Genomic DNA, 27,031 nt, shown 5'->3' on the forward strand with positions numbered 1-27,031 from the left:
TTATTTAAGAAACTATTTTGTTTTATTATCTATGAAAATATTTTGTTTTATTGTTTACGAAATTACTTCGATTTATTGTTTACGAAAGTTAATTATAATTTAAAAACATAGTGAAATTAAGCATGAGTTACAAATGTTTTTTGTTAATTATTATTTTCGAAATTTTTTCGTTTTGCTATTTAAGAAAATATTTCATTGAATTTTATTTGCAAAATTACTAATAGATTATTATTTTAGAAATTATTTCGTCAATTATAATTTACGAAAATATTGAATTTAATTATATAAGTAACAAAAGTCTTTCGTTTTTTATTTATTATTTACGAAAATATTTCTCTCTTTCAAAGAACCAAAAAATTGCGACTATTATAGAATTCCATTGAGAGTTGAAATTCAACTCCTTTCCTACATTGTTTTCTTTCTTCACTAAACCCCAAAAAATATTTTGAACAAAAATAACCTGTTTCTTTACAAAAATTGAATTTATAAATTTTCCTTTTAAAAAATGGAACAATGGAAAATTCCTTATTAAATTATTTTTAAAGCGCAAAAAGTAAATATTAAAAATATTCCTGACGAGATAGAAAAATACACTTCTTTCCAGTAAAAAAAGAATCTCGTCGGAGAGAATTGTTTAAAAAAAAATTAAAGAGAGAAATTAAAAAACGGAACATCTGTGAATTACTGTCTCGGTGGGGGTGGAAACAACTGCATACAGTCATCGGACTGATTTGCTTTTTTTTCTATCAGAGATGTGAAGTATTTTTTGAAGGTACATTTTCGCAATTGCTCTTGCTCTTAGAGGGTACCACGTGACTGCACATAGGAAATTATTTCTGAGTGGATTCGAAGATATATCAAGGGAGACGAGAGAGTGAAAAAAAAGGAAGGTATATATATATATATATATATATGTGTGGATTAGAAAACGGCACAGCTTCCGCATTGGAGGGTACAAACCAAAAGCCCGGGAGCCATTAGTAGAAAAATGTTTTTCAAAGGGTTCTTTCAAGTGCTACCAGCATAAATCCTTTTAGGACAGCCAAGTGTAACGGGGATATAAATGACTTACAGTTCTCGAATCTCGATTGAAACCCTAATGATAAAATGGCGACGCCGGAAAGGAGCCTCCTCGAATTTGCCTCGGGTTGCCAGAGGTCCATGCGGTACCGGAATCGCATGGAGAACCATTATTCCTTTTCATAAATTTCACTACTTTGGAGGCTTTCTTCCAAACACAAGTACTATCCCGATACCAAACAACCGGGAGCTTCTTTTCTTTTTTCCTTTCTTTTTTTCTCTCTACAATTATCGAGATTATAATTGTTTTCCTCTCTGTATTTAGATTCGCGCCATTTTTATATCACTTCTCTTCGATATTTTTTTCGCGAATAATTTTTTCGAAAATTTACTTTACCTTCATAGTAAATTTATATTTTAATGGTGGCAATTAATTATAAATAATTGACTTTCGAAAGGTTTCAATTTCATGTTTTAGAAAATTTTAATTAAATTAGAAAAATTAAATATTAAATTTGCACCATTTTGATAACAGTTCTCTTCGACATTTTTCTTCATATAGTTTTTCTGAAAATTTACTTTACCTTCATAGTAAATTTATATTCTAATAATGGAAATGAATTATAAATATTTAAATTTCATGTTTTGGAAAATTTTAATTTTTAATAATTATAATTAAAAAATTCTAAAGAAGTTACAATTTTTTCAAAATTTTTTATTTAAATTCTGAAACTGAGGTGCCTTCATTGTAACTTTCACACAAAAAATTGTCACTTTCAATTTTACCCAAAAAATTTTCACATCCACTCAAAAACTTTTCACTTGCAATTTCGCTCAAAAACATTTCACTTTCAATCAAAAAATTTTGTGTAATCTGGAATTTTTTCATAGAAAGTGAAAATTTTTTCATTGAAAGTGAGAATTTTTTGAATGGTGGTGTAAATTTTGTGGGTTAAAGCAAAAATTTTTTGCGTTGAACTAAAAATTTTCTGAGTGAAAGTGAAAATTTGTAAATGAAAGTGAAAATTTTTTGAGTAAAAGTGAAAGTTACGTGAACTTGTTTGAAATTTCGTAAAATGGAATTGTAAATAAGTTGATTTCAGTATTTTTCTTTGAATAAAATAAATAAAATAAAAAACTTTCTTTGTTTTACTTTAAATTTAAATTAGTAGAAATGTCTAATAATTTTATTAATTGACTGGCTTTTTGCATTTGAATTAGTAAATTTTACTAATAAATAGTAATTTCCACGAATTTATTAAAAAAAATTACAAATTGAAAAGCAAAAAGCATCATTTTATTGATTCAAATAACAATTATTTGATTCAAGTAAATATTTAATTGATAATAGTCAAGTAGTCGGTTATTTGTTTCAAATAAATTTTATTTTTAGTGTACATTTTACCTTTTTTCATTGTCTGCAATTTTTCTAAATTTTGAACAAAAATTTTCGTCAAAACGCTGTTTTTATTTTAAAATTTCATGATTTTTACTTATAGGGTAAGTGCGGGTATAGTCGGACAGTACTAGTAGTCGGACACTTTCATGTTTTTTGGCAAATAAATAATAATGCATTGTGATATTTACTTAAAAAAATATACTGGACGAATGTGTAAAGTTTATATTTTATGAAATTAGTGTTATTTTACAAAATAATTAAACAATAAATATTTTATTTAATATTTTAAAAATCGTGGTGTCCGACTATAGATACAACCATTTTCGAGTAGCGCAATGAGTAGCACAAAGTTTCGCTGATAATTAATCATAAATTTTAAAACTTATACGATTTAAATATTATATTAATAACTTCTAGTATGGTTTAATTCCATTTTCCAGCCGATAGCAATTAAAAAATTATCTTTTTTACTTTATAAATTCAAAATATCTGACAGATGTCCGACTATAGAAACAAGGGGAAAAAGTGTCCGACTACTAAAGCATTCGTAATTTTTCATTAAAATGTTTATATTTTATTAAATACTCAAGTATTTGTAACAAATTTACATGATTTTTAATCCTGAAGAACTCATTTAATTGATAATGTGCTTATAAACACAGTAGATATTTGCTATTTCAAGAAAAAAAGCATAATATAAGATCGTATCCTTAAGTGTCCGACTACTAGTGCATTTACCCTATTCGAAATAAGTTTTAGTAAAAATTAGTAAAATTTACTTTAGATTTGGTAAAATTTAATGAGAAAATGAAATATTTTAATCAAATGTTCAGCCTTTAGTTAACCAAAAAGTACTTTTGAATTAATTATAATAATTCTGATTCAACAGATAATAAATTTGATTCAATTAAAATTAAGTTTAATTTGATATAATTTTATTTTTGTATTAAAAAAAATGTTTTTCAGTGTTCCTCCAAAGTAGTAAAATTTACTATTAAACATTTTTTCTAAAGAATAACTTTTACTATTCTCTAAATTTGAATAATTTGAATTAGTGGCTGACTTTTTTTGATTTTGAATTAGTAAATTTTACTAATAAATTAATAGAAATTACTATTTATTAGTAAAATTTACTAATTCAAAAGCAAAAAGTCACTTAGTAAATCAAGGCATTAACCATTTTGCCTAATTCAAAATTATAGAATTCTTTGAATAATTGAATTCTTAAAGAAATTTTTCATATATTATTAAAAATAATTTATATTGAGAAGAATTTTTGTTAAAAATTCGAGAAAATAATTAAATTGAAATTTTGAAAATACTTTTAAAAATATTCTGTGTGAATTGTCGCTCCAAAATTTTCTCAACGGATTTTTATTTCTTATAGTTTAAAGTGTATGTTAATATTTTTTTCAAATTTTTAAAAGGCGTAGAACATTAAAAAAAATTAATTGTTTATAAAAAATTTATTAAATAATTATTAAAAAATAAACTTTTTAAAAATTTTCTAATTCTAAACGAAAGTATATTTTATCCTCTTTATATTCCCGCTTGGTTCATTTAAATCGGTTCATTCATTTAGGAGAAATAAAATTTTGTTTAAAAAGTTGCAAAAAAATTAATTTTGCAATAACTTTTATAAAAAATAATTTTTTTTTCTGTTTTTTGGTGGACACATTCTTAAGGCCAAATAGAAATGTTTTTTCAACATTTCGATTTAAAAAAAATACTTTTTATTTTCTGTGAAAATTTCACGAATTCTGACCCATATACAAATTTTTTTTAGAGAAAGTACAATACTAATTCAAAATCATTTAAAAAATTAAGAATATTTTTTAATTTGCACTAGAATTTTTTGTCTAATTTTGAAACATGTGATTATAATTAAAATAGTTAATACGTTTAGAAAATTTTTTCCTCTTCTTCTCGTTCGCTGACCATTGTCTATCAATTTTCTTCTGGAGATTTTCATTTACTTGAAGATTTCCTATATATTTGAGGTGAAAGACACTTCCGGTAATTAAGTCCAATTTAGTTTGGAAAAGATTTATCTTTACAGATGATCATCAATTTAACGTTTGTCATATGTCAATTATTTTCTATTCTCTAAGACTTTCGTATTGCTGTTGACAATTGTATATTTTTTCCTCAATTTTTACTAAAGAACTGTTAATTGTTGAAATTTGATCCTCCAATAGTTTAATGATAAATTGTTTTTCATCCTTTATCATCTTATTCTCCTTGGACAACATTTTAAATTCTTCTTTAAAATTGTTCGTATCTAGTAGTTTTAAACAAAATTCATTTTCGTTCTGAATTTTTTTTAAATCAGCATTTACACTTGAAATTTGTTCATCGAAGATGGATTTTTGATTTTCCGCATTCGTTATTACTTCTTTAAAATTATTGCCCTGATTTTCTTCTACACGAAGAATTTGTACCTCTATAAGAGAATTACAGAGACTTGTAAATGTTCTTTCATAAGCTTTCTGATAATCCTTGAGAGTTCCATATTTTTCATTGAATAATTTGACTAACATGGAAACTTTAGTATTCAATTTATCATCATATTTTTGGAAAGTATTTTCTAATTTATCTTCTAAATGGATATTTTTTTGGGATAATGTTTCTTGATTTTCGTGAATATTTTCAACTATTAATAGTTTATTATTAACATCCTTTTGTAGATTATCTTGTTTTTTAGAAAATGTTTCATGAAAGGAATCATAATAGTTTTTAACTGATTCTTTTTGCATTTTCTGCTCTGCCTTAATATCGATGCATTTCTCCTCAATTAATTGACGTAAATCTTTGTCATTTTTTTCCAAATCAGTATTAGTTTGTGTTTTTAAATTCATAATCTGTTGAGTGAATTTTGTATTATTGTTTTTGATTTCTTCTTCTTGCTGATGAAACTTTTTTCTTGTACTTTCATTTATTTTGAGAATTTCCGCTTCAAGATTAGTGATTTTTTTAAAAATTAGGTCCTCTTGCTTTTTTTGACGTTCATCGATTTCATTCTTAGTATTAATAATAAATTTGAGTAGACTGTGAAAAATGTTCTGAGAAAATTCCTTGCTATCATCCAACTGCTTAAGAAATTCTGTCCAATGGATTTCAACGTTACTTTTCAAACTATTTTGTTTAGAGATAATTTTTTCCTCGAATTCACTACATTCATGTTTAATAGATTCAAACTGAGCTTCGAGTCTTGATAGTAATGCAGTATATGTCGTTTCCCACATCTTTTTCCCATCATTTAAAGATTCTTTTAAGTCGTTAATTTCTGATGATAATTCAGTTTTCATTAGTGTTTGATTAATTTCATTGGACTTGAAATTGTGCTCAATAAGTTTATTGTCTTCCCTTTGATTCCTTTGAATTAACAATAATTTTGTTTTTATGTCTTGTAAACTAGAAATGTCGTCTTTAAGGTAAGAAAGCTGTCTATTAAGTTCATTTACTTCATCCTTGACACCGGACAAATAAGCAGTTGATCTACAAAGTGGTGTTTTGGACATTTTTTCTTTTAGTTCAAAACTAAAAGACTAGAGTTGACTGACTTTTGAGTGAAAGGAAAAATTAAACGTACGTTTCGAACACAGTATCACAACTGATTGACTTGACATTAACATTAACTTCAATCCTACTTTAGGAAATTGAAAAAGTATTTAACTAAAATTGATAAGATGTGCCTGATAAGATTAGTGAATATATATTAAATATTTTATTGATAATCACAAAAGTTTATGGTTTGTATGTTATGTAGTTACGAATTACGATATTTAGTATTTTTATGTATTGTAAAAAAATTATATTATTTACAAAATTAAAATTAATCAAAATTGAGACAAAATTAAATTTTATTTTTATTTATGGTTAATTTTTCGGATACTTATTATTATCTAAACAAAATCCTTCAATATTGAGCTAATCGCAATTATTTCTTTTTTATACTTCTTTTTTTAAAGAAATTATTTATTTTGATTTACAAAAATATAAAAGTTGTAGAGTAAGTGTAAGTTCGGCTGAAAGTGCACTTGATTTAGGTTTTTCTTTCTAATCTTCTTAGCTTTAGAGTTTAGAAGATTTTCAATTCATTTCAAATTGTTAATTTTTAAAGAAATATTTGGTTTTCTTCTAAATATACTATTTTATATTCAATTAAAATAAAAACATCGTAATTCACAAAAATTTTTTCAATAGAAATGGAATAATACAAATAGATTTTTAAATTTAAGAATTTTATTTTCAGACTTAGCCTTTGTTTAAATTTAAAATATAAGTAAGTCAATTTTAGGTTTCAAAATCACTTTTTTGAACTGTTAGTCAATATTTAGAATGTATGTTGTTTTAATAAAAATTGTCCTTGAGAGAAAACATATTTTTTGTAGTTATTCTAAGTTATAAATTGATATATATTTATACGCAATAATTGATAACAATCGCTCTCTTTGAAGTTTAGTTTTCTTTGAAGATACTATTATATTTCCTGTGCTATCGTTTACGTTTTAAAATATAGATGAAGTTACATGTATTAAAAAATGATTTTCCTCTATTATTGTCAAACATTTTAGATAAAATACAAATATTAGCTTTAGAAATATAAGTAATCTAAAGTAATGCGTCATTTATTAATGTAGGTATTGATCATCATTGAATTCTTGCAAAGAAATTTATAAAAAAATTTTAAAACAATTGAATTCCTTCGAAAAATTTTATCACAACATTTGAAAATCATTAAATTTTTGGGTAGAATTTTATTAAAATTTTTAAAAATTCTAATTAAATTCTTTTGGAGAATTTCTTTCAATTTCTTTAAAATAATATATGGAGTTTATTTAAATAATTGTAATTGGAAATTTTGTAAGTAATTGAATTTTATGAAGAATTTCTTTCAAGTTTGTAAAATAATTATGTTTATTAATAATTGAAATTAAACATTTAATTATTGAATTTTATTAAAAATTTTTAGAAAATAATTAAATTCGTGTGAGAATTTTATTACAGTTTTTTAAAATAATTTAATTCATTCAAGAAATTTTATTAAAATATGTATATAGAATAATTATTGAATTCTTTCAAGGAATAGATACTGTTAAAGATTTTGAAAATAATTGAATGCTTTCAAAAAATTTCTTTAATTTTTTCAATATAATTAGTTTTTTGTAAATAATTGAATTCTTGCAAAGAATTTTATTATTTATGAAAATAATTAAATATTCTTAACATAATTATGTTGATAATAAATTATATTCTTAATATAATTATATTGATAATAAATTATATTGGTAACATAATTATGTTGATAATAAATTATATTGCTAATATAATAATATTAATAATAAATTATATTACTTATATTATTACATTTTCAAAAGTGTCCACCTTTATTAATAAAATAACGTAAACATTCTTTAAATCAAACAAAACGCTTTATAGAGTATAGAGAAATTTTATTAAAAAAATTATATTTAAATGGGTTTGATTCAAGTAACGATTTAATTTATATTCTTTTATTCTTTGGCAAGTGCTCTTGAAAAAAAATGCATTATGGTCGCACTTTTTCGGAAGGCGGTACAATTTATTTGACTCTTGAATGGCGCTTGTTGACAAAAGGGCTTTTAATTCAGCGCAAAAACAAGAGCGCGTATATCCACGCCTTCCGTTGTTTAACCCTTTTAAACCACCCGCACCATTTTTCTTTGTTTAAACATGACTTTCTTCAAACTTCCGCTGACTTTATGATTTTTAAACAAAAATGTTTTGTTTGCCAAACTTTATTCAACGTATAAATTAAAATTCCCTCTATTATATATAATATATTTCTCTAAATATATTTAACTCCATTTAATTCCAGATCCACTTCATTTTGTTTCTGCATAAGGTGTTTCATAATATTATTTTTTTGAATATATTTCCTGGGTTTTTTTTTCAATTTTTGGATTTCCGATTTTTAAGCTAATGAAGTTTGGACTAAAATTTAGAATAAAAAAAATTCTGATGAGTTAATTCAACTCTAAAGAGTTGATTTTTTTTGTTTTAAAATAATTATATTAGTAAATGTAACCCATTGGATTTTATTCCCTGAGTGTAAATAATTTTAATTTATTTAATGAATATTTTTAATTCAATTTAATTAATTTATTCAATGAAGTCACACTCCGAGTCTCTGAGTGATCGTTCATCTCGATGATTATAAATTAACTAAAACGATCGAGTGATAAAATCGAAAAATTTAATTTAATTTATTTAATTACTGAATATTTTTAGTAAAAATAAATAATATTAATATTATTTTAAAGATTTAACGAGCAAAAAGTAAAAGAGTATCGATTCTAATTTTCTGCAAACGATATGATAAAAAGCAGGTAAATTTTGCGGGAGAAAATAAAAACCACCCAGTTTTTATCGGATAATAATAATAATAAGGAGCGTGAATGTAAATTTATCTCATGAATGTTTCAAAATGGCGCAATGCCTTTCTACCGTCCCGTTTCGATGGCGGTGGTGTATGTTAGAAACGACGTCGACGTCGTTTCTTTAACGAGTGATAGATACCTGCCATTATCGAGTGCGAAAATCTCCCTCGTGCGCACACGCGTCCAACCTTCTTCTTCCTCATATCTACACACATTTATATACACATGTATTACGCATACATATATAATTTATTATATGTACTCTGTAAGAAAAATTTCAGAATTAATGGCATTTGGAGTTGGGAGTAAATTTTTTTGAGTTAGAAATCAACTCAACTTTCTAAATTTTATCCTCTATGCGTTTCAAATACTGTAAAAAATTTTAGGAGTAAACAGTAACTGGAGTAGAGAGTAAAAAGTTTAGAGTTAAAAATCTACTCCAAAAAGAGATTTAATTTACTCCCTTAAGTATTATTATTTATAATAATAATATTATATCACTGTTCAAATTAACTCTCAGTGGAGTTAAATTTTAACTCCCATATATTTTACTTTTTTTTACTCCAAAAGCGTTCGACTTTTATAGAATTCTGTTCGGAGTTAAATTTTAACTCTTTTTTTTTTACAGTGTATTAAAAAGCATTGCAGTTTAAATTCATATCAAGAAGGATTAAAATAATCCAATGGAAATTAATTTTTTTCTATGGCAATAATGTGTCTAAATGAAAACGAAATCATTTCTAAACCATTTTGAAAAACAAATGCTTCGATGGATTATTTTAATCGTTCATGAATTATAAAATTGCAGTTTATTTTAATTAATTTGTGTTAAAATAGTACCGAAGACAATCAATTATTTAACATGATTTTTATAAAATTCTTCTGAAGAATTCAATTATTTAAAAAAATTTAATAAAGTTTTGTGCAAAAATTCAATTATTTAAAAAAAATTTTAATAAAATTCTTCCGAGGAATTTAATTATTTTAAAAATTTTTAATAAAATTCGTTGTAAGAATTCAATTATATTCCTAAATAATAAAATTGATTACAGAATTTTAATTACTTTGATTACATTTTTTAAATAAATTTCTTGAAAGAATTTAATTATTTTCAATAATTTTAATACGTAGAAATTCAATTATTTTCAAAAATTTTAGTGAAATTCTTCGTTGGAATTCAATTATTTAAAAAAAATTGATAATTTATGGTCAGGGAAAAGTCTGGAAATGTCAGAGAATTTCATTCAAAGTCAGGGAAATTTCTATATACAAAAATAAAAATTTTTTATGAATTAAAAATTTTTTTAATCTAACAAAATTTTAAAGATTTTTATTACCGTTTGTTTCTATCATTAGATAGGTATTAATTTATTGTAAAATATGTCAATTTCCAAACTTTTGTCCCAAAAAAGTAAAAATAAAATTAGTAAAAAGTAAGGGAAAAAGTCATGAAAAAGTCAGCGAATTTTTTTTTATAAGAATTCAGTTTTAAGAAATATTTAATTATTCAATAAATTTCTAATAAGAATTGATTTAAAATTGAATTTCAGTTAAAATTTATAAAATAATTGAGTATTAGAAGCGTTATAGTGTAAATTTTTAGAAATAATTAAATTTAAAAGAATAAAAGTATTAAAGTTTTGAATAATTTTATTTAAAAATTTCATCAAGAAAATAATTGTTTTTGGAAGAATTAGTTGTAATTTTTAGAAATAGTTAAATTTCAAAAATGCTTTACTTTGAAATCATTTAAAATATTTTTATTCTTGTGGAAACAAAATAGGTATTTAAATATTTATTTAAAAAAAATTATTTTTGGGTAGCTACTTTTTTATTACTTTTTTACTTTTTTCAGACTTGAAACTACTGTTTGCTACTTCTTTAAAATTAATTATGGAGTACGATGTCTGTACATTGTAGGAAAAGAGTTTAATTTTAACTTCAAACGGGATTTTATAAAAGTCGTACCCTTTTGAAGTTGCAGCAAAAGGAGTAAAATTTAGAGAGTTAAAATCTTACTTTATTTTAATTTTAGTGAAGGAGTTAATGTAGTGGACTAAAATTTTAACTCTTTAAATTTTACTCCAGTACATTAACTCCTTCACTAAATATATTTGTAAAATAACTTTGAAGAGAGTAAATAATACACTTGTTTCTTTCATTCTAAAGTAAATTTTTAACTGGAAAAATTTTACTTCTTACTTCCGAAACCATTTACTCCCTACTTTTTTAAAGCGTACTTTGATTGTTTCAACTCAGAAAAAATGCACTTAAAAAATCTTTTAAATTCATACCAAGCAAAGTTAGAAGTAAATATTTTCAAGTGGTTGTTACAAAAAATTGTTAAATTAAAAAAATTGTTACAAAAAAATAATAATTTTTTTATTACACTGTAAAAAATTATTGGGGTTTTTTAATTAATTCTCAATTTATTAAACACCCTTTTTTTAATGGTGTTAATTTCTAACTCTTAATATTTTACTCTCTTCACTTTAATTTCGAAAGAATTTTGGAAAAAGTTTAAAAAAAAGGAGAAAAAGAACCCAAAATGGAGCTGAATTTTCATTCCTGTTTTTCAGTTGAGGGGGAGGATTTTATATCGTCCATATAAATAAATATATATATGTCGTAGGCAACTAGAAGAATCCGGCATTAAGCTTAATTCCTAGGCAATAAGCTTACTGCCGGCAATTAGACGAATACACGACAAAATCGTTCAGATTTGTCTATTTGCCTAGGCAGTAAGCTTAATGCCCGGCAGTAAGCTTATTGCCCGATGAAGATTCGGCAATTAGACGAATCACATTAGAATCCTTTTGCAGTGCACAAACGTCCTATAAAAAATTAATTAAAAACAATTATAATGATAATAATAATAATGATGATAATAATATTCCTTGACTCATATAAATAATTCTCGACTAAAATAAATATTGCTTGAGTCAAATAAACATTTCTGAACTGAAATAAATCATTCTGGACAGAATTAAATATTTCTTGGGTAAAAAAAATATTTCTTGAGTCTAATAAACATTTCTTGGATCAATTAAATAATTCTGGACAGAATTAAATATTTTTTGAGTAAAAAAAATATTTCCTGAGTCAAATAAATAATTTATATTTTCCTAAGAAATATTTTTTTTCATCCAAGAATTATTTCTTTTTGAGTCAAACAATATTTATTAGACTCAAGAAATATTTCTCAATGATAACAAATATTTATAAGAGTCAAGAAGCATTTATTTAAGTCAAGAAATATTTATTTAAATCAAACAATCTCTATTTGACTCAATAAATATTTATTTTACTAAAGGAATATTTTAGTCAAAAATTGTTTGATAGACTTAAACAAAATTTATTTTAGTCGAGAAATATTTTTCTTTATGCAAAAGTAAAAAAAATTATTTATTTGACTCAGGAGATATTTTTTTTACTCAAGAAATATTTAAATCTGTCCAGAATTATTTAATTGATCCAAGAAATGTTTATTAGACTCAAGAAATATTTTTTTTACCCAAGAAATATTTAATTCTGTCCAGAATGATTTATTATTATTGTTTTTAATTAATTTTTTATAGGACGTTTGTGCACTGCAAATGGATTCTAATGTGATTCGTCTAATTGCCGAATCTTCATCGGGCAATAAGCTTACTGCCTAGGCAAATAGACAAATCTGAACGATTTCGTCGTGTATTCGTCTAATTGCCGGCAGTAAGCTTATTGCCTAGGAATTAAGCTTAATGCCGGATTCTTCTAGTTGCCTACGACATATATATATATATTAAAGGCACAAACAATATTTGTATTTACAAAAAAGTATATATCCGTATAATTTATTTTCGCCTCGAATAAAAAGGAAATACAGGAACTTACACAACACAGGCCAGATATTTTCATCCATCAGGAAATAATAATGGTACGTTCTTAACATATGCGCATAAATCCATTATGAAAATTTAGCGGCCTTTGTGTATATACATACATGAGATGAGAGCCGAAAAGCAGCCGACATTTTTATCTCGGACCCTCTGATGCTTGCGTACATATGGAGTCTGCGGAATCTGAGACTACCGCATTAAAAACCCTCGTCATCATCCATATGCCATTAAAAATCTCTCTCACTTTCTCTCTCTCTCTCTCTCTCTCTCTCTCTTTTTTTTTTTCTCTCTGATAATAATGACTTGTATTACGACACTATGTTTCCGCCCACGCCCTTCCTCGATGGTAGTGGGTGCCATCAAATTATTGTCGCAGTGCAAATTTTGAAATTCAAATCAAAGGAAATCGAGCTTTTATTTTAAAATTATAATTTTTTTTTCCTCCATTCACATTTACATATTTTCCTTCGATAATTTTCTCTCTATATATGTGATTGTCGCATCGTATGCTTAAAATGAAGCGGCTATTTTTTGTCCCCCTCGATTCTCATTGGCTTGGAAAAATACAAAATATTATCGAAAATTTCAAGTCGATGTGACACTGTAAAAATATAATGATGTTGATATTTAAATTACTTTCTTTATTCAGTATTTGGGAAATCGATTTCGGGTGCGGTGGTTATTGAATAAAGTTGTCTTCTCGTTTAGAACACAGAAAATAAAAAAGTGTTATTTTAACACCGAATTTGGTGTTAAAATAACACGCAACAAATTTAACCGTCATAGGTGGCGCTACATTCTATGTCGTTTAACATTGGTTAATTTAACACGCAACAAAAATCACACCAACTTTTTTCTAGTGAAAAATAAAATTAGAATTCAGAGTTAACTCACTTTCGCAGTTGATTTTTATCTTAAAAAATTTCCTCATAACTACGAATGTTAATTAATTCACTTCGGAAATTTTTTACACTGTTACATTTTCTTTTCTTTTGCAACTTTTGGAGTTAATCTTTGAAAAATAATTTTTTTGATTCAGAAAAATATGCCTGACGCAAGAAATTATTAATCGAACAAATGAATAATAATCTAGTCGAAAGAATAATTAATCAAGTGAATAATTAATCGAACGAATGAGTCATGAAACGAATAAATAATTTGAACGAACAAATAATACAAAAAATATAAATAATCCAAAGAAAAAAATAATTGACCGAATAAAAAATCTAACGAATAAATAATCGAAAGAATAAATAATTGAACGAGCAAACAATTAAAAAAATTAACAATGGAACGAATAAATAATCAAAAGAATAAATAATTGAACGCATAAATACTCGAAGGAATAAATAATTGATCGAATAAAAAATCTAACGAATATAATCGAAACAATAATTAGTTAGACGAACAAATAATACAAAAAATAAATTATCGAACGAATAAATAATTAATCGAATAAAAAAATCTAACTAATAAATAATTGAACGAATAAATAATCAAAAGAATAAATAATTGAACGCATAAATACTCGAAGGAATAAATAATTGATCGAATAAAAAATCTATGGAATAAGTTATGGAAAGAATGAATAATAAACAACGAAATAGAAACAGTTGAACGAATAATTAATAAATTAAATAAAATTAATTAATTTTTAGCAACATTTGCTTGAATCGTTATATTTTATTTGGAGAAAAATTTGCCTGAATCGTTAATTAATTTAAAGAAAAATTTCTCTCAATTCGAAGAAATAATTATTCATCTTTATATACATTACATTAAATACGCACGTTACGATGAGTGAAGTAAATTTTCCCTTTTTGAAAATGCAATTTCCCTGTAAAATGAAGTATATAAGACGAATTTAGCCTAATAGAATTCGTTTTCCATTTGTCATGAAGCAAATCTCGGAGGAATTCTAACAACCATATATAATACTGTGGGCGGATATCCTATGCAAATGACTCTCAGAAAGTCGGTAGGAAATCGCGTAATTCCGCTCGTTAGTTCGTTATTTAAGTGAGATTCGCGATTCTCACTCAGTTGTATGCTGAGTAGAAGAACTCGTCCACAGGAATTGAGTGCGATTTGATATTTAAATCTGATAATCGCATTTGCTCAGATACAGCATCCCGCGTCCGCCATCTCTACGACGCTGCGCCATGTTGATTTTTGCACGCTCCCGACCGCAACTTTTTATATCTATATACACAATTTATTACTTTCTTCATTTCAAAAAGAAAAGTAAAATTCATTTTTTTTCAGTGGAAAAGAAAAATTTGGAGAAAATTTATTTTATACCTTATTATTATTGAAGAAAAATTGTTTTTTTTATAGATTATATCAATATTCTTCCTTCGATAACACGAATATTTCGTTCTCTTTTTCTGAAAAGAGAATGTTTTAGTCAATTCTATTTTATTTTGTTCCAATTTTATTTTATTCCATTTTCTTCTAATTCTATTATTTTTTAAACTATTCTCTTTTATTCTGTTCTATTTGATTTTATTCAAATTTATTCTGATTCTATTATTTTTTTTATTCTATTCTTTTTTGTATTGTTTCATTTTTTTATTCTGTTTGATTCTAATTCTATTGTTTTTTTATACCTTTCTATTTTTTTCAAACCGATTCAATTTTATTCTATTATAATCAATTCTAATTTCCATTTATTCTATAATATTTTATTCTAATTTCATTCTATTCTACTCTAATTCTATTCTATTCTAATTTTATTCAATTTTATTTTGATTCTATTATTTTTTGACTCTATTCTATATTTTTATACTGTTTTATTTTTTTATTCTATTTTATTTTAATTCTATTACTTTTTATCCTTTTCTATTTTTTTCAAACCGATTTAATTTTATTTTACTATAATCAATTATAATTTCCATTTATTCTATAATATATTAATTCTGATTTCATTTTTTTCGACTCTAATTCCATTCTTTTTTAATTTTATTCAATTTTATTCTGTTCTCTTTTTTTCTTTTTTATTTCCTTCCAATTCTATTCTATTCGAATTCTATTATATTTTACTTTCTATTTTATTCTAATTTTACTCTATATTCTATTTAAATTTTAATCCTAATGTTATTTTATTTTATTCTTTTTTCTTCTAATTTTCTTTTCTTCTTCTAAGTTTATTATATTCTATTCTCATTCTATTTCATTTTATTTTGATTCTATTCTTTTTTAAACTGATTAGATTCAATTTTAATACAATTCAATAATTCATTAATTTTTATTTCTTTTTATTTGAATTTTATTTTATTCTCTTTTTATTAATTTCCAGTCTACTCTATTGTATTCTTATATGTTTCTGTCGTATTTTATATGGAGATGTTGTATTCGGTGTGATTATGTAGATAATAAATTCTAATTTTAATTCTATTCTATTCGTACTTGATTCTTTTCTATTTTATTTTATTCTGATTCTATGATTTCTTATTCTATTCTGTTTTATTCTTATTCTTCTCTATTCACTTCTAACTTTATTATATTTTATTTTATTTAAATTTTACTCTATTTCGATTTGTATTATTCTTTTTTCTTTTATTTAATTTGATTCTGATTTTACTCAGCTTTATTTAAATTTTAATCTGTTTTATTTTATTCTTGTTATATTTATATTTTATTCTTATTCTATTGTATTTCATTCTATTCTCTTTTATTCTGATTCTATTCTTTTTCAAACAGATTCAATTTTATTTCACTAGAATCTATTCTAATTTTAATTTATATTTTTCTGTTACTATTAATTTTAATTCTAGTCTATTTCAATTTTATTTTATATAATTTCATTAAGATTAAATTATTTTTCATTCTGTTATATTATTTTATTTTGATTCTACCTACTCTATTTTATTCGAATTTAATTTTATTTTGATTTTATTATTTTTTGTATTATTCAATTTTATTCTGATTTTTTTTTTATTTTATTCGGTTTTATTCTAGTCTAATGTATTCTGTTCCATTTTGTTCCAATTCTATTCTCTTGTATTCTTTTTTAATTTTATTCTATTCTATTGTATTCTGTTGTATTCTAATTTATTTCGATTGTATTTTACTTTTTGCTAGTTTATTCTGAATCCATTATTTTTTATTCTGTATTTTTTTATTTTAATTCATTTTATTTTAATGTTATTCAATTATGATTCTATTCGATTCTAATTTTTCTTCTTTTATTTTTTGTCTTTTTTATTCTATTCTTTTTTAATTTTATTTTATTATTATTTTTTTTATTCTATACCTAATTTTTTATTTTACATCATCTTATTTTAATGTTATTCAATTATGATTCTATTATACTCTAATTTTTCCCCTTTTTATTTTTTATTATATTTTTTTTAATTCTATTCTATCTTATTCCAATTCTACAGTATTCTTTTCTATTCTAATTTTTCCTCTTTTTATTGTTTTCTTTTTTATTGTATTTCTTTTTTATTCTATTTTATTTTATTTTAATTCTATCCGTTTTCTATACATAATTTTTTTATTAATAATCAAAAATAATCGTTAGCTGTTAATTAATAATTATTTTGTAATTCCGTAAATAATAATTATTTTTCATAAAATAAATTTTATTCATGGTTAAAAATTGGTGTCCCTTATTATATTCCTGAATTCATGGTGCTATATTGGCTGCCATTAATTTCCACACTCCCAGTCGTGAGCCAATACAGTCGATGGCAAGTGTTAATCCAATATTTAGCCAATCGTTCGCCTTGTAAATTTCCCACTCGACACCCGTTTTTTACAAAGTATTTTTCTAAAAAAATTTTTTTTTTTATTTACAAACAAATATTTTTTTTTATAAATAAAAAAAAATTGAAGAATAATCTAATAGAAAAGTAGTGAAAATTGCTAAATCACTGCGAAATGTAAGCAAAAGCCAATTTTTCAATTAAAAAAAATTTGTCTCCAAATTCATCAAATCTAGGCTCCATTTCCAATTTTCTCTTTCCTGATATATAGAGATCTCGTCTCCATGAGTTATTACAATTGTCCCCACCTACAGTTTTGATATCCCCACCCTCCCGCTTAAAAAAAACACCCCCGAAGGGTTGTTACACATATAGAACACACACACACAACTACCCCATTAAACGATAGTGTACAGTCATTGTAAAAAGTCGGTGCAATGCCACCTGGTATATCCTCCTCGCAGGCATATTTCCCGCCAAAATCATAATCTCCCTTCTCTCCATACATATAAAAGCTAGAAATTCGCAAGCTCATTTTCAAAAATAGAGGAAAAAAAACCCAGAAAGTAGTAGTAGTAGCAGCAGTAGAAAAAAATTCAGCATTGTTCTGGAAAACTGAAAAATAGTAGGCGGCACGTCGTCGTCTCTTTTTGTAGGTACATTTTCTGCATTAATTAAAAGCTCCAGCCTCCAGGCCACGATGGTACGGCCATCTTGGCTGTCGGCACGCCCCTCGTCCTTTGTTTTCGAATTTTTTTTTAATGATTTCTCCTTTGCAAAGAGAGCACAAGGGAACTACTACTGCAACGGCCTAGGAGAGATCGCGTGAGGCAGAAAGAAATGTGAGAGAGAGAAGGTGCCAAAAGTGTGAGGGAGAAAATGATATATATATATATATATATATATTTCCAGTCGTGCACCAACCTCCGCCGGGACGCACTGAAAGTGCATTAGGAAAGGAAAGGAACGAGAGTTGATGTTGATGTGTGCTTTTAACACAGCATAGGCGGTAATAATGGCAAAGAGGCTTGGCACAAAAAAGGCAAACACCAATGCGCGTTTGCTGGTATCACTTTTCAAAAAATATCCTCTAATAACAGCCACACCACAATTTTATCTCATTCTTATATACACTCCACCTTTTTTTTTCTTACTTTTTTATTTCCATATTCATATATACATGACTGGGGTATTAATTTTGCCCAGTGGACAAACAGTAATAGTGGCTTCGACAAGTCGAATAAATTTTTGGTACGTTTTTTTCCTTTTTTTCTCTCCTTTTTTGCTTCTTTTCTTTTTTTGGTTTCTGTTTCCCTTTTTTTCATCTCTTCTTCCAGCAATTTGATTTTTTCGAAATATTGAAATTCTCATTTCAATAAAATTACGAGACGATTTTCTATTCACACTTTTAATGTATGGATATTACTACAGTTTGTAATTCTTTTATTTTTCGTTTCTATGTAGTTTTTTAATTTTTTCCATTTTCTTTTTTTATTGAAAATCTAAATGGAAGTGAGAGAGAGAGAGAGTGAGAGAGAAATTGTGTAAGTTGGAGATAAAAGTATTCTGGATTGAATGAAATGGTGGGATTTTGTTCTTGGAGAATGACGGTCTTTTGAAAATGCAAAACAAGTCCGCAATTTTCGAGGTGTAAGCAGTGTAAATGCATTTTAAGCTCGATGAGTCTTTAATTAAAACATCGTTAGCGCTTATCCACATTTCGGGGTCTTTACCACCCTCTCTTGCTTGAATCGCGCGCATTCAAGTTAACCGTTGAGTAAAATTGCGGGAATTAATGAAAACAGAGGAAACGATAGGCGCGGGTGCGGTACATCAAATTGAGAATTAGATTTTAACGACTATAGAGAGTTTGGGTAAAAACTGTGATTTTTTTCTCTTCTTTTTTTTTGCGGAAAGAATGAAAAATTTATTGGGTCAATAATATGTACACTTTTTGCTACATTTTATTTTAATTTTTTCGTATTTTTGTCATAATTAATAATTTTCATAATTTTTTATTCTTACGAAAAAGGGACAAAAATTAATCTTGGTTTTTCTTTGGAAATTTCATAGCAAATGAGTATTTAATACAAAATTTTCAAATATTTCTGACTAATTATTGATACAAGTACTAATTAGTTAATAATTATTATTAATTAATAAGTAATTATTGATGCTATTGCTAATTAACTAATTGTTATTAATAGTTAATTAATAATTGATGCTATTACTACTATTACTGCTTGGACTAACTAATTTATTATTATTGATAATATTACTGATGCTACTACTAATTAATTATTGCTACTTATTAACTACTAATTGTTGGTGCTACTACTAATTAATTCCTAATTATTGTTACTAATTAATTACTACTTATTATTGTTAATTAATTACTCTCTAAATTCTAATTAGTAAAAGATAAAAATGTTTGCTGATTTGAATTAGTGGCTGAATTTTTCCTTTTGAATTAATAAATTTAATTAATAAATTTAAATAAATAGTAATTTCTACTAATTTATTAGTAAAATTCACTAATTCAAAAGCAAAAAGTCAGTAACTAATTCAAATTATTAATTATTTTTACTAATTCAAATTTAGAGAATACTAATTATTAATATGCAAGAAGGAGAAAAAAATGGTAATTTCATTAAAATTGATAATATTGTTTACTAAAAAATTACGGATTAAATTAATTTGGAATGTCAATCATTTTAATTCTAAACATATATTATTTATTTATTTTTGTACTTACCTTATAGTTATAACAAAAAAAATTTCTCATTGCTATCGTATTTTTAAATTTGACTTTACAAATAATTTTTTAAAGTTTTGGGCAACAGCTAAATTATTGTGAGGTGGTAAATTTTCTATTTTGTTTACGTAATTTCGGCAGATTTAATAACAAATTATAATATCTTAAGAAGGATAAAAGATTTTTATAATAAAAGAAGTTCTATGTTTTTTAAAGCTCACCATTAAATTTCAAGGAATATTTGATCAAAGAACTGTTATTTAGCACAAATACAATTTTGCTTGTGCTAAATAAAATTTTTTGTTTTAAAATTTAAACAAACAAAATAATTTAGTAAATTCTGAGACAAATATACTTTTATTTGACTCAACAATATTATATTTGGTTCAAATAAATTTTTTGTTTAGGTGTAAATAAATGTTATTTAAGACTTGTTTCCATTACTTAATTTTAAACAAAAAATAATTAGAATTAATTCTTTTTTTTTTAAATGAGAAAATTTAAAAAATATTTTTTCATTATATTTGACTAAAAATTTCTTCTTTTAGTAGGATTATTAATTTACGAAAAAATTCTTTACGAAATAGAATAAAATTTTTATGTTTACTAATTATTAAAAAATTATTTATGTTACAGTGTTGGTAATATATGATAATCAATTTCATTAATTCTAATTTCTCAAAAAAAATAAATAAATAAATAAATGGTAAATGCAGCATTGAGATTAGTAAAATATAATAAAGAAATAAATTTTAAAGCATAAAGTGTAAAGTATTTTTATTAATAATTAGATTTTTAATAATTAGATAACATTAATGATTTTTTAATACTTTTGAGTAATAACTCAATTAAAAATTTAAAATTAATTGAATTTTAAGTCCACACCCAAAAAAAATGTATATTTGATTCAGAGCCAACTAGACATTTTACCTCTTTCAAATAAATTTTCATTTGGTTAAAATAAATTTTTGTTTAGTTCAAATACATTTTTATTTGGTTCAAATAAAATTTTATTTGTTTCAATCAAAAATGTTATTTGTGTCGAAAAGAATTTGTATATTTAAAACAAATAAATAATTTAAAAGGCCCTGAGAAAAATATACCTATATTTAACTCAAATAAATTATATTTTGTTTAAATAAAGTTTTTCTCTGGGTATAAAAGCACATGGGAGAAACAATTTAATAAAAAATTTAATTTCTTCTAATTTTTAGAATTAAATTCCCTTCTTTAGTAAAAATTTATTTATTTTGTTAATTCATTTAACAAACAAGAATAATATCAAATAATAACAATAACAGTAACAATAATGAATAATAAAAAATATACACTAAAAAAAATTTCTTTGATTCAAATAAATAATTACATGTCTATTATTATTAAATAAATTTTATTTGAATCAAAATGGCATTTTCTACAAATATTGAAATTGTTGGTTTACATATAATTTATTTGTTTCAAATAGAGTTTAATTTACTTAAATAAAAATTATTTGATTTAAATAAATATTTATTTAATAATAACGAGAATAATAGACAACTAATCTGTTATTTGAATCAAATTAAAATTTTTTCGAGAGTAACAAATATAATAGTAAAAATAAAAAATAAAATATGATTAAATAAAATATAAATAAATAAAATATGAAGAGATAAAATAATAAAACACCTAAACTAAATAAGTGATAAAAGTAAATAAACTAAACAAATTTCTAATCAGAATTCAAGTTGAAAGATAAAATGTTTATTAGTCAAAATTTACCACTTTGTAAAATTCAAGTACAATACTAACAATTTAAGAAAATGTCTACCTATATATTCACACAAGAAATTGAATTTTGAAAACTTTTTCACCAATATCTAAGAAATGTATGTACGTAAAATGTATAACCTGGTTCTTCGCCAGGTTGGATGAAATATAAAAGAGGGGCATCTGCTCTCGACAATGTTTGGACACGTCGATGACAACTTTTGTCCACTGGGATTTGAATGCGGATGTCAATCGGATTCTCGAAAATATAATAGAAAATATTGTAAATACGAAAGAACATGTATATGTATAAAATGTTCAAAGCGAAAGAGGCCTTTGAAAAGAAAAGTGCGCGCAAAAGACGGAGGAAAAAAAATAATTTTTTTTTCTTTCTTTTGCTTTATACAGGTATATAGTAAGTAGGATTTTCTCTTGATTGAGAATTTTTCTTTTTTTTTACTCATATATGTATGGATTTCTCAAAAAAAGAATAATCAATGATAGGATAAGAATTTTAATTAATGAAGGACGATTCAAAAGATGAGTCTGCAATTTATTTAAGTACTTTTTATAATACTCAGACGTAGTGATATCCATATAACTTTGCACAGTTTTTTAGAAAATCTAGAAGACCCTTTTCTCTTTAATTAATGAAAGATAGGAAGATTATTAAACGGCTTTGAAAATTAATTAAATAAAGAGAGAGAGTTAATCTTGTTAATGGCATTGGAATTATACTTTGAAATCGATTGAAACTTTGCTCGTATCAAAGATTCTGGAGGGAATAAAGTAATAATTTTAACCGACGATTTTCGAAATGTACATTTTAATATTTTCTTTTGTTTCTGGCAATTTTTAATAATTTTCGGTTATGAATATTTTAATTTGTAATATTTTTTCAATTTTTTAAATATTTTTGTTTTTAATATTCTTTATTGATATTCGAAATTTTTTATTCTTTTATTTTTTCAATTTTTGAATATTTTTATGTTCACTTTTACAAAATCCTATTTGTTGAGATAAATAAGAACAATATGGCCAATTAGGCTACATAAAAAATATATTTGACTCGAAACAGACTACATTTTTTATTTCTTTCGAATAAATTTTATTTTGTATTTATTTTGTATATTTTCTTTAGTTTAAATAAAAGTTTTATTTGTGTCGAATGAAATTTTTGTTCAAAACAAATAAATAATTGAGTAGGCACTGAACACTTTTATTTATCTCGAAAAAATTATATTTCGATTGAATAAAATGTTTCTTTGCGAGAGTAATTGAATTCATAATTAAATTCAACTATTTTTTGTTCTTTTAATTACACTTTACACCACTTTTTATTTATTTAATTCTTTTTTGTAATTTATTTCCAACTTTGTATGATAGATTATACAGAAATTTTTTTTACTGTTCTTTTTTTTAATTCACACCCAGAAAAACATATATTTCATTCATAGTCTACAAAATTATTCATTTGTTTCAAATAAATTTTAATTGCTGCAAATAAAAATGTAATTTGTCCTAAACAAAATTTTTATTTAAAACAATTAAATAATTTTGTAGACTTTGAGACAAATATACTTTTACTTACATCAAGTAAATTATATTTGGTTTAGATAAATCATTTTTTTGGGTGTAATATGTTATTTTTTATTTCATTAATTAATTTATTTATTAAAAAGAGTAAAATATAACAAATAAGTTAATTTAAAATAAAATTTTAATAAAAAAATTTGATATCGAAAAAAAATAAATACAAAGGTAAAATAGAACAAATAAATGTAATTTATTTACGAGAACATTGGTAAAAATAATTTCTTAATTAAAAATATAAAAACACATAAGCCATTTGATCGTTTTGATGGATAAAATTTCTCGCTGAATTTTTTGTTGTGTTACGAATGCAAAACTCGCTGTGCGACGGAACGACTTTCACACCTCTCCCGTCGGCAAACAATACTCAACGATTAAAACCAGTTTCTGAATGAATAAATTCCGGATGAGCAATTATACAGCAAACAAACAAATAGATGCTTTAATAAAAAAGAGGAAGCGCAAAAAATTATACCAAGCGGTATATTAAATAAATGACAGTTATTTTTAATATTGAAATTAGCGAAATTTTCCGAATAAAATTCGTCGAATATGATTTTAAGATTTTTTTGCCCTTTGCTACTGAAAAAATTAGTAAAAAAAATTATTTATTGTTTATTTTAATAATTTTAGGATCTTTTAGGTACTTGGTAATTTTATTAATCGTAATATTAGAATTGCTAATTAGTTTAGTTTATTCATTAGTAGAATTCAACTAAAGCGAGGAAAAAAAGTATCAGGCAGATTAAATTAGCAATTCCTTTAATAGTTAATAATAATAATAATAATAATAATAATAATAATAATAATAATAATAATAATATTTTAAAATATTCCCAGAAAAAAATATATGACTCAGAGTCGATTAAACTTTTTGTTTGTTTTTAAATAAATAAATAAATAAATAAATAAACAAATAAACTTAACTTCAAACAAATAAATTGTATTTAAATCGAATAAATTTTATTTGCTTCAAATAAGAATTTTATTTGTGTCGAATAATTTTTTTATTAAAACAAATGATTAATATAATAGACTTTGAAATGAATATAATTTTTAATCATTATTTTCATTTAATTTATACCTAATTAATTTAATTTATGATTAAAAAATTATTTAACTCATTCTCGAAATCTGAATTTTCGCCCAGAAAAAAATAGATTTGAATCAGAGTCAGATAAATTTTGTATTTGTTTTAAATAAATTTTATTTGTGACAAAGAAAATTATTGTTATCGAAAAGAAATAAATAATTTAGCAAGCTCTGAGATAAATATACAATTTTATTTAACTCAAATAAATTATATTTGGTTGAAGGAAAATTTTTCTCTGCGTGTACTTAAAAATAACTAATTGTTAGTGAAATCTTGGCTGACTTTTTGATTTAGCAATTAATAAAAAATAACTAATTATTAGGAAATAAAGAACTACGAAAATAGTCAAATTTGAATTATTAAATTAGTTATCAAAATAACTAGAAATTTTTATATTAAAAAAAACATAAAAATTAGACATAAAAATTTATAAAAGAGAATTATTAATTCATTTTAATTTAATTTAATTCAATTAGTCATTATTAACTATTTGATTAGTAAAATATTACTATTTCAATCAGTAAATGATTTTTTACTATCAAATTAGTTATTTTAAACCAATTTAAACTTAGTGGGCGAATAAATTATATTTGGTTTTAATAAAATTTTTCTCTCAGTGCAGTAAAATATAGAAAAATAAAATAAAATGGAAATAAAATTTATTTAACATTATATTTAAAAGTATTTATTTGTTTATTTATTTCGTTATTAATTTACTTACTTCCTTATTTATTTATTTATTACATAAACGGTCCAAAAAGCCCTTTTTTTATCATAAATAACAAATTTCTAATAAACTAGTTACTTGAAAAATTAAGTTTGCAAAATTAAATGGGGAAAATTAGTTGTTAGTTTTTTTTCCAGTATGAATGAAGAATGAAGGAAGAAAATATTGATATCGTAGACATTTTGAAACTAGCTACGATGCATCTAACAGTATCGCAGATGAAAAGCAATTTTTCAATTTTCCTTTCAAAATGTAGTAACGGCACGCCAACTTGTCGCTTTAACTCGAATTTTCCTAGCACCTTCTCCCAGACACCTCTGAAATTCAATATGGAAATAGTTAGGTATACCTACTCAAAATGAAATTTGAAACTTACGGTTTCGCAGCTTGTTGCATCTTTGCACGACATGCGCGAAATTCAATTTTCTCTTCTTCCTTCTCGCTGTTTATATTCCACTAAATTTTATCAATTTCGTCTAAAAGCGAAATTCTCTATGCTCATTAATTTTTATGAATATTGTTGGGAAATCCGTTTTTTCTCCTTTCGAGTTAATAAACGTTTTTTCTGCATTAACAAATATTTTTATTTATATTAAAGATATTCTATTTACATTAAGAAGTATTTTACTTACATTGAATAAATTTAAATTTTTATTTACACTAGAAAGTTGGATTTGCATTAAAATGTATTCTATTTACGTTGAAGAAATTTAATTTACACTATAAAGTTCAATTTTCATTAAAAAATATTCTATTTGCATTAAAAAGTATTCTATTTACGTTGAAAAAATTTGATGTACACTAGAAAGTTCAATTTACATTAAAAATATTCTATTTACATCAAAAAGTATTTCATTTACATCAAACAGTATTTTATTTACATTAGAAAGTATTTTATTTACTTTGAATAAATTTAATTTACCCTAAAAATTTCAATTTGCATTAAAAAGTGTTCTATTTACATTTTACAAATTTTATTCACATCAGAGAGTTCAATTTACATTTAAAAATATTCTATTTACATTTTAAAAAATATTTTATTTACATTGAGTATTTTTTCCTTTTTTTATTTCTTACGTTGAATATTAGATTTTATTTCTCCTGTGTAATATTATAGAAAATATTCGGAGTTGGGGTTGAATTTTGGAGTTAAAAATTACATGGAAATGTTTGTGTAAATTTAGTAGTTTGTGATTTACTCCAGAAGGTGAACAAGCGGAGTGAGGAGTTAATTTTCTTTTGAGATGAATTAGTCACTAGTTGAGGTTAATAAATTTTTGTCAACTTTTCTGTAAGCTAATAACTTTTTTCTAACAATCAGTTAAATTATTTACTGTCTGAGATTAATTTTTGTCAACTTCTCAAGGAGTTAATTTTAGTTACAGTTATCTTAGCATAACTCGTTGACATAAATTCCTGTCAACTTCTCAAAAAATTAATTATTTTCCAAATGTAATTAGTAAAACGGTAGTAATTAATTCTTGTCAACTTCTCAAGGAGTAAATTTTCTTCTGAAAAAATTAACTCTTTACAGAGTTAAATTTTTTCCTTCTATAATTAGTAAATAGTTGACGTTACGTCTTGTCAACTCCTCAAAAAGTTAATTTTGTTGTGAAAAAATTAGTCGATTGTCAACTCTTAACGGAGTTAATTTGCTGTTGAAAAAAATTATCCCTGGGCTGTTAT

At 24.0% G+C, this 27,031-nt stretch overlaps 1 protein-coding gene across 1 annotated transcript; it reads right to left on the reverse strand.

Annotated features, from left to right (window-relative positions):
- Positions 1-4,518: 4,518 nt before the first annotated feature.
- Positions 4,519-5,940, reverse strand: LOC122501565 (synaptonemal complex protein 1-like). Its single transcript, XM_043611122.1, has one exon. It carries the CDS (start codon positions 5,938-5,940, stop codon positions 4,519-4,521), a length of 1,422 nt encoding a protein of 473 aa, XP_043467057.1.
- Between the last annotated feature and the right edge of the window lie 21,091 nt (positions 5,941-27,031).

Source organism: Leptopilina heterotoma, unplaced genomic scaffold (genome assembly GCF_015476425.1).
Source record: "Leptopilina heterotoma isolate Lh14 unplaced genomic scaffold, ASM1547642v1 Lhet_211, whole genome shotgun sequence".
Classification (NCBI taxonomy): Eukaryota; Metazoa; Arthropoda; class Insecta; order Hymenoptera; family Figitidae; genus Leptopilina; species Leptopilina heterotoma.